This window comes from Pongo pygmaeus, chromosome 3 (genome assembly GCF_028885625.2).
Source record: "Pongo pygmaeus isolate AG05252 chromosome 3, NHGRI_mPonPyg2-v2.0_pri, whole genome shotgun sequence".
Classification (NCBI taxonomy): domain Eukaryota; kingdom Metazoa; phylum Chordata; class Mammalia; order Primates; family Hominidae; genus Pongo; species Pongo pygmaeus.
The window spans coordinates 18901692-18915322 of record NC_072376.2 but is presented as its reverse complement, the minus strand read 5'-3'; the positions used below and the strand labels follow the sequence as shown (position 1 = coordinate 18915322).

The 13631-nt window shown below is 35.8% G+C and overlaps 1 protein-coding gene across 1 annotated transcript; it reads right to left on the bottom strand.

Moving 5' to 3' along the window:
* Positions 1-10120: 10120 nt before the first annotated feature.
* Positions 10121-10617, bottom strand: LOC129035633 (large ribosomal subunit protein eL21-like). Its single transcript, XM_054486221.1, has one exon. It carries the CDS (start codon positions 10612-10614, stop codon positions 10132-10134), a length of 483 nt encoding a protein of 160 aa, XP_054342196.1. The 5' UTR covers positions 10615-10617; the 3' UTR covers positions 10121-10131.
* Positions 10618-13631: the final 3014 nt, after the last annotated feature.

Sequence of the window (13631 nt, the reverse complement as noted above, 5' to 3'; positions counted from 1 at the left end):
CGAGACTCCGTCTCAAAACAAAACAAAACAAAACAAACAAACTATATATATACATATATATATATATATATATATATATCTGTTTCTTAATGGGTTGTTATCATCCTTAAAATATTTTAACTAATACTTATTTTAACTCCTCCTATAATAATGTAAATTGAATATTGTTATACAATCCCCTTATTGTAATCCCCATTTTACATCTGAGAAAACGAAGGCTAAGAGAAATTAAATAATAATTTTTATAAACTAACACTGGTAATAAGGACAGAACTTGGACTTGAAACAAAAGGTTTCTGATTCTAGAACCATATGCTTAAATTTCAGCATCATTTTTCTTGACATGACCTCAATTCCTTTTTTATGCCAATTACATTTCTTTTGCGTTTTCTCCTAATTGCCTGCAACCTTCAGTAAAAGTTTTAACAGGTAAAAGTGTAAATAGCCCTGTCTGAAGATATTAAAGCCAAGTTCTAGAGCTGCAAGACTTTCTTTTCCAAGAAAAAAATAGTTGTAATAAAAATGTCTTTTGAGTCCCTTAGATTGTCTGATAAGCCACATATAATGCCTGAGCTAATCTTTTCTGAAAGCTCTTAGGGCAAATTGCTGTTAACACTCAGGTCTGACAGTTTAATGCTATTACACCACAAAATATATGTCCTTTCCCAAAATAAACATGTTTTATAATAGTAATACAAATGTCGTCAAGGGGCAAGGTTATCGGGAGATAATTAGACTCCAGAGAGATTACAGGCTCTTAGATCATGAGAGTAATATAGCGAGGCTGCCTTATTAAATAATTGTAAGAAAGTCAAAGTCAACTATAAATACACACATTTCCCTGTAATTACTTTAAAAAGTACAAACCCAAGTTGCATGCCAAAGTGCTGAGATGATAAGCCCTCTCTCTCTCCATTACCTTAAAATATCTAAATATAACCTAGAAAATCAACTTTCAATTTGAAGTTTAAATAAGAATGAAAAACGAAAGACACCTCCTTTTTCTTTTGCTAATATTTTTGGGTTAGCTGTTTTCAGGACATTTTTAAAACCTGGCAAATGAATGGCTGGGTTTCGGGAAATAATCCACCATCCAAGTTCATACTCCATTAAAAAAAAAAAAAAAGCTAATGACATGCAATTCTTCTGATACAAAGCTCTATTTATTTACACCTAATATACCCCCGTCCTGAAAGATCATCCTCTCTCTAGATATTAAATTTGCAAATAGAATTTAACATTTTCTTCCAAACTAGTTTATTATAACCTTTGTGATGTCTTTCTCTTACTACCACTACCTACCCCATCTCCTCAATATTCAGACATTTAAACATTTCTTTTTTGGCATTTCAATAGCATCTTATGATAAGTTCTATTAACAATTATCTGATTACATTATATTGTCCATGAGCAGATTTTTGTTCATATTAGATTAAGAAAAAATGCATACATTTCCAGTTCCTGCTGTAGTGCTTAGCACAATGCATTTGCTCAATAAACATTTACTGAATAAATAAATGAAGAAAAAAAGAAGGTGAGGTTGTCCAAAGCAGATTAATAAAATCAACCACACTATACAAGATAAATTATTTTCCATAGATGACAAGTTTTTTGTTCACTGCTTCTACTCTTAGTCCCAGAGTGAGGCTACTAACTCTCTTCTTCCAGGAGAAGATACATATTCAAGTGGAAGATTTGCAACCTTGAGAGTCACATTCCTATATAAGCAGCTCAAATTTACATATAAGCTCCCTGAAAGACCTGAAGTGTTGTATTTGGTCCTGCATCCCCAACACCTAGAACATTGGCACAAACTGATTCCAAACCTGCAGGAATTCATTTTCATCTTTTTCTCTTAAAAGTTTTCTAAAGTTTTTTTAGGTATTACAAATAATTAGTGATATAGCTGAAATTCAAATAATAAGATTTTATGTGTCCATGTAGGTACATTCTCCCTGATATTATTTCCAGTTGACAATCAGCCCCACTTAATACAATAATCCTGTATTAGGGTTCTCCAGAGGGACAGAACTAATAGGATATATGTATATGTGAAAGGGAGTTTACTAGGGAGAATTGGCTCACAGGATCACAAGGCAAATTCCCCTGATAGGCTGCCTGCAAGCTGGAGAAGAAAAAAGTCAAATTCTGTTTGGCAAGTTTAATATAGGAAGAGAGGATGATCTTTCAGGACAAGGATATGTTAGGTATAAATATATAGAGCTTTGTATAAGAAGAATTGCATGTAGTTAGCATTTTATTCTTTTAATGCAGTATGAACTTGGATGTGTGGAGTATTTCTTGGAATCCATCCGTTTATTTGCAGGATTTAAAAATGTCTTGAAAACAGTGGCTCAGTCTGATTCCAAAAGTCTTCAAAGTAGGGAAGCGAACAGCACAGACTTTGGTCTGTGGCAGAAGGCCCAAGAGCCACCAGCAAACCACTGGTGTAAGGCCAAGAGTCAAGTGGCTGAAGAACCTGTAGTCTGATGTCCAAGGGCAGGAGGAATAGAAGGAGGCATTTAGCAAGGGAGAAAAATGAAAGAGAGAAGTCTCAGTAAGCCAGCTTATCCCACCGTCTTCTCCTGCTTTGTTCTAGCCATGCTGGCAGCCAAATGGATGGTGCCCATCCACATTGAGGGTGGGTCTTCCTCTCCCAGTCCACTGACACAAATGTTAATCTCCTCTGGCAACACCCTTCCAGACACACACAGGAACAATACTATACCAGCTATCTAGGTATTCCTCATTCCAGTCAACTTAACACCTAATATTAACCATCATGCCACCCAAAATTGTTCCTTATCTTTGCACTTGAAATTTTCTGGAATCTTAAAAGAGATATGAAGTATCTCCACCTCTTGGGGCATTGAAAACATTGTATACATTCATGATTCTGAAATTCTGCCCTAATGAAAGATCTGGTTATTATTTTTTACTGATAATACAGAAGCAACCTAACAGAAGTCATTGAATATAAAGCTTTTTTAGGCTCATGGTATCCATGAGCTGAGTCAACAGAGAATACAAAAGTTAGACTTATCCCATTCTTTTCTAATACCTTATACTTTTTTTCTTTTCTTTTTTTTTTTAATTATACTTTAAGTTTTAGGGTATGTGTGCACAACGTGCAGTTTTGTTACATATGTATACATGTGCCATCTTGATGTGCTGCACCCATTAAATCGTCATTTATATTAGGTATATCTCCTAATGCTATCCCTCCCCCATCCCCCCACCCCACAAGAGGCCCCAGTGTGTGATGTTCCCCTTCCTGTGTCCATGTGTTCTCATTGTTCAATTCCCACCTATGAGTGAGAACATGCGGTGTTTGGTTTTTTGTCCTTGCAATAGTTTGCTGAGAATTATGGTTTCCAGCTTCATCCATGTCCCTACGAATGACATAAACTCATCATTTTTTATGGCTGCATAGTATTCCATGGTGTATATGTGCCACATTTTCTTAATCCAGTCTATCATTGTTGGACATTTGGGTTGGTTCCAAGTCTTTGCTATTGTGAATAGTGCCGCAATAAACATACATGTGCACGTGTCTTTATAGCAACATGATTTATACTCCTTTGGGTATATACCCAGTAATGGGATGGCTGGGTCAAATGGTATTTCTAGTTCTAGATCCCTGAGGAATCGCCACACTGACTTCCACAAGGGTTGAACTAGTTTACAGTCCCACCAACAGTGTCAAAGTGTTCCTATTTCTCCACATCCTCTCCAGCACCCGTTGTTTCATTGAATGTACACATTTGAACCACACACACAAATAGTATAGAGTCTAAAAAGTATATGGTTTAGACTCTATACTATTTGTGTGTGTGGTTCAAATGTGTACATTCAACTCTTCCATACTGTGTTTATTTTCAATTCCACATTCAAGCAATAAAGGACTCCTTTACATTTACATTTTCAGTGATTTCACTTCAATTTAAGCATCAATGTAAAAAAAATTCTGCCATGTTCGTGAATGTTTCTTGCTGGCAATAGATATATCTGTATTTTGAAAATTGCAGTATTCAAATTGAATTTTTCAGGGCTTTTCAAGCTACAGAACAAAAGAAGAAATATATTCCAAAATTAGATTTTCCCATGAATATTTATATTAGTCAGGATAAGATAAGCTATGCTATAGGAAAAAATAAGCCAATGAGTATTAATGTATTCACAATAAGAAAAAAGTGTATTTTTTGCTTATGTCGCATATCAAAAAAGAGTCTTTTTTGGGGTGGAAGTTTGGTTGAACACGGGAATCTGCTCCATGTAATCACTCAGAGACTAAGGCTGATGGAAGCCCCATACTTTTATAGCTTTGTGACATGGAACATGAGGACTCTGGAGTGGCTTTAAGATGGGAACAGATGGCATAGAAGTGGTACACCAAATCTTAAATGCCTCAGACTTAAAGTAACACTTACTGATTCGATTCACATTTCTGTGGCTCTTTGGCTAGAGTTAGTCACATGGCCCCAAAATAACTGCAAAGAAGTTTGAGAAATGTGAGGAAGAAAAGTTATATTTATTGATCACAAAATGCCTTTTCTACACTACCAAGGAGGGTTAATTTGAAGTAAGTTAATCTAATTTAATATGCAAAACTAATTTTCATGACGTATTTAGATCTGCCAGTAATTTAGCTCCCAGGTCTTTATTGTACAAAAGTTTTAAAATAAGTGATGTCATACATGGTTCATACTAATAGTTGAATTACCAAAAAAAAAAAAAACCCACCATATTATAAATGTTTTGAGATAGTAACTTAGAAACAATAAATTTTTGTATTATACTACTATCTTTTTTTTCTAGCTGAAATATTCAAACATTAAACAAGATGCTCTCTCTCCCTCTTTTTCCTCCCTTCAGCAAACATCTTAGCTGGCTGGATTCATTGGAAATGAATGACTCCTATCCACATCATTTGATTGACAGAAAGGGATTTCAATGCACAAAGTTTATACTAATTTAAAAAATAAGAATTTATTCCTGTAGCACCTTTGTTTTTAGTAAGTAAATTGATTTATGGAACAATATAAATAAATTAGATTTATTTAGGATGGCTAATTAAGTTATGATATATATTTACAAGAGAATGTTATGCAGCTATTAAAAATGAATAAGGGAATTCACAATGTATGGATAAAAATATCTCCATAATATATTGAGTGTGAAACCCGTAGGCCCAGTACAGTATGCATAGCAGCTACCTTTATGTGGGAGAGCTAGAAAAATATATGTATGTGAATTATCCCTGAAAGAATATATGTGGTAACAAAGAAATTGGTATCAGTGGCAGCTTCACGAGAGGAAGACCCTCTACTATAAATGCTTTTATACTTTTGAAACTCATTCCAATATAAATGAAGATATAACCTGTTCAAAATACTAAAAATTACTAAAGAACATAAGAATTTAAACTATTCTTAAATTCCACCTTGTTGTGATAAGGAGGTCACATTATATGTGAATGAATGGCCACGATGAAGCATGATAGCAGATGGCACCCTTATCTCCCCACTGGGTTTACCAATAGTTTTGGGGGGCGAGTATTTTTCTTTCATTCATTTATTAATGCATTCTGCAATCAAGTATTGGATGATTGCAATAGCCAGGCTTTGTTCTAACTCTGTAAACACAACCGTATGTATATAAAAAAAATTTGTTCATATGAAACATAAATGCTAATATGAAAGGACAGAGAACAGACAATGGAAGTCCAAGAGTCATAAGAAGGAGAAAATAAAAAGAAAATACTGCAATGAAACATACAGTGATTGGTAAATAGTGTTAAGAGATATTTTCAATGTTATCTGATATGATAGGGCAGAGCAGAATAAAGGCTGTTGAATTTGGCTTTTACTATTTTATTGGCATCTTTGTCAGTGGGAAGAAATCAGATTGAAACTTCTTGAGTGAAATATGAAAAAGTGATGTCAATGAATAGTGGTTATTCTTTCAAGGTTGGTAGTGAAGAAGTAAGTCAGTTGCTTTAGGAGGAAGTAATTGTGAAGGCAAGATTTTTTTGTTTCTTTATTGTGATGAAGAGGTGAACCTTTGTTTATTTCTTATAGTGCTTCTATTTTTATATACTTTTTGTAAGAAAAAGAATGCCTGAGCTTTAATAGGTACATCATATTCCTTGAGCACTTACTTTGGGTTTGATAATATCACAATAATGTTACAACAACATAATGAATTACTGATAACCCTTCTTTTGTGGTCAACAGACTCTTAAGGTAGTCCCATGATCTCTGCCTCATGGAGTTCATGTGATCCCCTCTTCTTGGGTGTAATTAGGTGTGACTTGCTTTGAACCAATTGAAGTAGCAAAGGGAATGGGATGTATAAGATTAGGGATATGTGATTATATTGTATTAGATTGTAGCATCTTTCTTCCTAGAGTCCCAGTGCCTCTCTCTCTCTTGCTGCCTTCAAAGAGGTTTAACCCACACTGGAAAGCCTCGTGTGTAAAAAAAACTACAGGTGGCTTCTAAGATATGAGGGTGTTCTCTAGCTAGAAGTCAGGATAAAACAGATCTTTGGTCCAATAGCTGCAAGAAACTAAATTCTGCTAACTCCCTGAACAAGGGTAGATGCAGTTCTTTCCCTGGTCATTTCTCAGATGAGAATGCAGATCAGGCCACTTTGATTCCAACCTGGGAGACTTGAAGTAGAGGACTCAGCTAAGCCATGCCCAGAGTTCTAACCTGAGTTCTTTTAAGAAACGTGGGTGGTTTTAAGCTCTTAAGCTTGTGGCAATTTGTTATACAGCAATAGATGAGGCAAATAATTTAAAAATTCAAGCACAGATGATTTATTTGACCAAAGATAAAACATTTAGTGTTGGAACCAAGGGTTTGGAATGAAAAGGAAGTTATACAGATCTTGGATTTGCTAATTACAATTATTTGGAGACAATTTACCAAACTCAGGCTTTGTTTTCTCATCTGTAAAAACAACAATATCAATTTTAGCTTGCTTTGATGATCAAATGATGTGTCAAATATACAAAGTCTAAAACGATTTAGACACCTAGTAAGTTGTTTTTCATCTCTTTTATTTCTGCACCATGTAATACTTTCTATATGAGCGCCACAATAATTGAATGAGCAATTTCAATAATGTTCTAGACTCTGTTTGTCCCAAGGAAAGCAGCACCTCTTTTGAAATATGATGCTGGCTTTTTATATTTGTCATAGGTGAATGGCAGAATTATGTGCCCAAAGACTGTACATTCATATGGCACCTTTATAACCAAGAAGGGCATTCATCTTGGCTAGCTCTTTCTAAACGCCCAGAGAGCTGGCAGGAGGCAGACATGAAGGAGTTAAAAGAGAGTGCTGCTGGCAAGTTTCCTTCAATCAAGTGCCTTTCACCAAAAATGGAGAAGTAGTAAATGGGGAGGGGGGTGAGAACAGGAGGAGGTGAAATAAATAGTCCTTCTCCCTAGTGCAGAACTCACTTCTATAGGCAAGAGAGGAAGGGCAGAGACAGTTATAAAGGGTCTTTTATGCAAAGCATTTCAAAGGGCTATGATGAAAATACAATATAAAATACACTCTTAACATATTAGCCGACAGCTAAGCCTAGACAAATAAGAGCATTTTCAATTTGTTCTTAAAAGTCTCCAAGGAGCTGGGAGTTCTTACAGCTGCAGAGAAAAAAAAAAGGTGAGTTTGAATGCAGCCTGAAGAAAATATTCTTGCCCTTATTGAATCAAGTTGAACAGGGTCACTAGTGGAAAGTAAATCCCTGAAGATGGATAGCATATAAGCAGCAATATTCTCTGAAAAAGAATTGAGGTCTTGGTTGTAGAAATCTCTGAAAACCAGGAATGAAGTGTACAAATGGGCCCAAGGTCTGAAAGACACGAAAGATTACTCCATTAAATGCTGAGAATAAAGACAACTGGGTCTCAGGGAGGACCCTCACTAATCCCAGTGTCTCTGGAGTTAAATATCAATGCTGAGTGTGACATGTGTACCGGCCATAAAGCAACACACATTTATTATCTCACAGGTTTTTCAGGTCAGGATTTTGCAGTCCTATCTGAGGAATAACTAGGGAAAGATCTGCTTCTACATTTGTTCAGGTAGTTAGCACAATTCAGTTTCTTACAGCTGTAGGACTGAAGATTTCAGTTTTATCTGGGCTGTTAGTCAAATGCCATCCTCATCTCCCAGAAGCCACCTGCATTTTCTTGTGACATTTCATTTCCTGGTGTGGGTTCCACCTTTTTGAAGCCAGTGGTGTGGGGTGAGAGAGAGAAAGAGGGAGAAAGAGGGTGAGAGAGACTTCAGCCAGACAGATGCTACAATCTAACACAATGTAATCAGGTAACCATAATCTTGTACCTTCCATTCCCTTTGCTATTTCTATTGGTTCAAAGCAAGTCACATGAAACATGTTATATGGACAACTGATATCTGTTATTATATGAATGTATTTTCTAATTTATTAAATACAGGTGTGTTCTATCATTTAGGTTGAATTAAAAGATTAAATCAATGACTGTCTTTAACATTTTAAGGTGTCTAACATTTCCTTGTCTGGCTGTTCTTTTTCATTTGCTTTTGAAGTTTTCTTTATATGGTTGTTTTTCCCTTATTTATCTTTTTGAGTAACCTAAACATACTTATCTCAAAACCATTGTCAGCATGTTCTAAAAAAAATAGTTTCACTAAACTTCATTCTTAACCTAATAATTAATTTTGGTGTCTGTTTCCTAATGATAATTTTAACAAAATTATTTGATATGGTTTGGCTCTGTGTCCCCACCCAAATCTCATCTTTAATTGTAGCTCCCATAATTCCCATGTGTTGTGGGAGGGACCCAGTGGGAGATAATTGAATCATGGGGGCAGTTTCCCCCATACTGTTCTCATGGTAGTGAGTAAGTCTCACAAGGACTGATGGTTTGGTAATAGGAAACCTGTTTCTCTTGGCTCTTATTCTCTCTCTTGTCACCACTACGTGAGAAGTCCTTTTACCTTCCACCATGATTGTGAGGCCTCCCCTGCCATGTGGAACTGTAAGTCCAATAAACCTCTTTCTTTTGTAAATTGCCCAGTCTTGAGTATGTCTTTCTTTATTAGCAGCGTGAAAACGAACTAATACCTTATTCAAATAGAGATTTAAAATAGTAAACATTCATTACCGCACAGTGTCTGTGGGTCATAAATTCTGGAGAAGCTTAGCTAGGTGGCTCTTGTTTATGGTTTCCTATGAACTTGTAATCAAAGTATCAGCCATATTTATATTCATCTGAGGGCTTGACTAGAACTGTAGGACCCTTTTCAAGGATAGCTTATTCATGTGGCTATTGGTAGAAGGCTTCCTTTTATCAGCAAATTGACCTCTCCATAGGGCTTCTTGAGAATACTCTAACATGGCAACTGGCTTCCCCAGTGTGAGTGATGCAAAAGAGAGTAAGATGGATGTCATGTATTTTGTATGACGTCACTCTCGTTTCCACAGCACCTCATTGGTGATAGAAGGCAGCCCTAATCAATATATGAGGAGAGTAAACAAGGACATGAACACCAGGAGGCAGATTGGGGCCCCACCTTGGACAATGGTTACAACAATTATCTCTTGGTTTGGCAAGATCTGTAACGTTGAGTCACAGGTTCTGCTCAAAATTGGTATGGGGACATCAACATAGTGGGTAGATGTGTCTAAATTTTTCTTGCTATGTACAACTTCAGCTTTGTACCTATAGTCAACAATCAAGGGATGGAAGTGTTTTTTTTTTGGTTTGTTTTTTTGTTTTTGTTTTTGTTTTTGTTTTGAGACGGAGTCTCGCTCTGTCACCTGGGCTGGAGTGCAGTGGTGCGATCTCAGCTCACTGCAACCTCCACCTCCAGGTTCAAGTGATTCTCCTGCCTCAGCCTCCCAAGTAGCTGGGATTACAGGTACATGTCACCATGCTTGGCTGGGTTACACCATGTTAGCTAGGATGGTCTCGATCTCCTGACCTAGTGATCTACCTGCCTCGACCTCCCAAAGTGCTGGGATTAAAGGCATGAGCCACTGTGCCCAGCCGAAAGTGGTTTCTTTCTTTTTTTTTCTTTTTTTTCTAAAGCCCAGAGGTCCTTTATTATTATTATTTTTTAACACCTATTATGCCATGAATTCATAGGGAATAGGTTCCAGCAGCTCAGGCTCCTTCCCATTGGTTCTCACAAAGTGTGCTTCTCTGGGTGGAGCAGGCTGGCACTTTAGTTGAACCCAGGTACCTTTCTCTTTGGCTTCTTTCTTTTTCTGATCATTTTCCTTCACGTGTTTCAGGAAGCTATCTCGGCTCTTAGAGTGCTTAATGTGCTCAATACGCACATTAATTATCTTGTCAAGAATCTTGCCCTTAACTTGTTTGTTTACAACAATGCCAACAGCATGCTGGGTAACATTGTAGACTCTTCCAGTTTTGCCATGGTAACACTTGTGGGGCATTCCTTTTTGAACAGTACCCATTCCCTTGATGTCTACAGTATCACCTTTCTTATAGATTCGCATATCCGTGGTCAAAGGAACAACTCCATGTTTTCTAAAAGGCCTAGAGAACATATATTGAGTGCCTCTCCTCTTTTCCTTTGTGTTCGTCATTTTGGCGAATTACTGGTTGCTTAAGCAGCTGCTCAAGAATGCTACTCCAGCCTCTGGTTTCCAGCAACAAACCTTTCCAGACCTTCTTCTCACTTGGGGAAAATTTTAGCCTCCACTTTCTTCACGCTTATGGATATAGATTCCATCAAATATGTTCCTGGATTCCACACAATGCTTTGTATTTCGGTTCTGATTCTGGTTGCCCTGATCCCCAAATATTACTTTAAAAAATTAAATATATAAATATAATTTGTATCCATCACTACCAAGTATTTGCCACAAATAAATACATCAGATTGCAAAGTTCTTATTATAAATGGAAGTTTTCCTGATACAAGCTGGGCGATTTTGTGCATGTTTTATGCTGGTATAGTGCAGTATTAAAATCAGTTGATATACAGCTTCTGAAAGAAATAGATAGAAGTGGGCATCAAGAATCACTATTAATGTGCCAGAATGGTCTCTAGGGAATCATGAAGGTGTGCAGAAAAAAATGTTTGGTTACTTGACCTAGAAACAATTCAAGACATGGTACCAGAATAGCATATAATTGCTCATAAAGATTAAGCCGATCTTTGACTTCAGCAAAGGTAAAGGTAAGAAAGTAGCTCTCCTGGCACACTGACACCAATCAAAAATTTGCATTTAATTATGGCTCTTTTATGGTTAGAAAATCTAGATTGGGTACAAATACAGAATAGAGTAAAATCCTAGACTGGAGCTGTGCTCATTTGTATAGTGGAAATGAATTTATTTCATTTGGCTTCTTTCTGATATTGTTTGGCATTTCTCCATTACTGAATCTCTTTATATTAATTGCAATTCCACTGCTTGACTTCATCTGACACTTGTGATGCATATGATATCTTATTTACTTATTTATAAACTGTCCCATTGTGACAAACTGTGAAATCCATGTCCAAATGACTATAATCACTCAGTCTTTGAAAAAAAATGAACACCATTAGAAACATCAGTGCCCAAGCAGAAAATTATTTTGACTAGTGAAGTGGAGGATTTATTGAGAATTATCCTTCCAGATATATCTCTACAAGGTCAATTTATCCAACCAATACAATGAGAGCATAGAGAAATTTAAGTACACATTGACTGTCAATTATAATTCTCTTAAAGAGTGAATAAACTTTTACATAAAACATTAAAATTGTTTAGTTTGCTGAGAAATAGTGTTTATATTCACAAATGAAATAAGAACATGACACTAGAACACAAAAGAAAGTTGAAATTTCAGAGATGATTTAGGATTCATCCAGAGAAAGAAAAATGTAAAGATTTCTAGAGAATACACGTTCAGACTGAGTATCAGATATAAATAGTCATATCCATGACTTTTATGTTGAAATAGACACAGATTTTCAGGAAGGTGGATAGTGTTGAAGAGAATTTGATTTTGCAATCCTTAAGAAACTAGAGTGCTAGGAAAATAGCTAAAAAGAAAAAGCTATTTCAAAACAAAGAGCTATTTCAAAATTTAATAAGCATAAATGAACATACTAAAGATCAAGTACCTCAAAAGGAAAGAGCTCCATCTAAACTGAGTGACAGCTATCTGTGAGGTACTGTGAAGGGTGTTTTGGCATAGAGGATGTCAGTAATTTTCAAAAATGAAATGACTGACTAGGCATTTACACCTATTGCATAGGTGACAGTGAAGAATAAATCCCTTCCTAGATCCTTCATTCATTACACAAACTAAATTTGAAGATCGTGGTGGCCTTTAGTTTCCTTAGTTTGCTTAAACAATTTAGTAAGTTACTGAAAATAATATCAAAGGAGAAAGAATTACAACCAGGCTCCACAAAGACAGAAAAGATAATCTACATAAGAAAAATTAACACACATCAAGATGGAAGGATGATGTTATGAACTTGGTACATTGTTTGGATTTCTCAAATTCTAACACTCAGATAATGATTTTCTTGAATCAAAGCAAAGCTAATGTGTAATATCAAAGAAAACCAATAGGGAATTATTTAGCAAGCATCTTGAAATCTCTGCAGCACAAATAAATATATACTTGGGTCAACTGATAAAGTTACCAAATCATCAAAATTGACAGAGTTCATTCATTATGAAATCATTGCTTATTAATCACTAATCATTGCTTATTCTGCCCAGCACTGTGAAATAATAGGACAAGCTGCTAACTTAATATTACAACTATAATATAAATACTTAATTTTAAAAGTATGATGCTTGTCTATGTGTGTATTATAAAAATAACAATATTTTTGAAATATTTGCATTATGATTTACATCTATAAACACCTTCTATCCTGATAGAAGTTTTGCAAGTAGTTGAGACAGGGAGAGTTATTTGTGTTTTATGGAAGCCACACTCTGCATTTTGAGATCACATTAAATTTACCCAAAGCCGTGTGTTAAGTTGGTGGAGCATGTTAAACTGAAACATAAATTTACTGATTCCTAACATAGTACTCCCTCCATGAAATTCATCCTTCATAATGCAGCAGAAAATGCCCTCTCCTCTGCAGAAGGAACACTGGATGCTTCTTCTTTGGTGCTTGTCAACGCTTTAGGCATATTTCCAATACATCACTCAACGTGTTGTTTTCAAATGCAAACAGAGGGATAGAACTGAAGCAGATTGTTATTAAATGGACATCGCAACAAATTAGGAGCTAGTGTTTCACACAGTTCTTTAGATCAGTTAAGACATGTAAAAAAAAGACAACCAAAACCCTTACTAACTAAGAACTAAATATTATAGGGGAACCGAGAAGTGATTAAAAGTTTGTGAATATAAACACAGGGATTAGTTAGGGGCAGCCATTTTTAATTTTCTATACCAGTTGAGAAATCTATCTAGGGCACTTTAACTCATTAACATATCTTAGAAAACCAAATGAATTATTTGTCAGAAAGAATTATCTGGAAAGAAATTACTGAGCTCAGTGTTGCATATCTTTGTGGATATTGCCACACCAAAATTAATTACAATTATTAATAACAGTTTTCTCTGGGGATGCTTCTCC

Excerpts from the sequence above, each read along its gene's own strand:
- LOC129035633 (XM_054486221.1), bottom strand. The coding sequence starts at position 10,614 with ATGACGAACACAAAGGAAAAGAGGAGAGGCACTCAATATATGTTCTCT.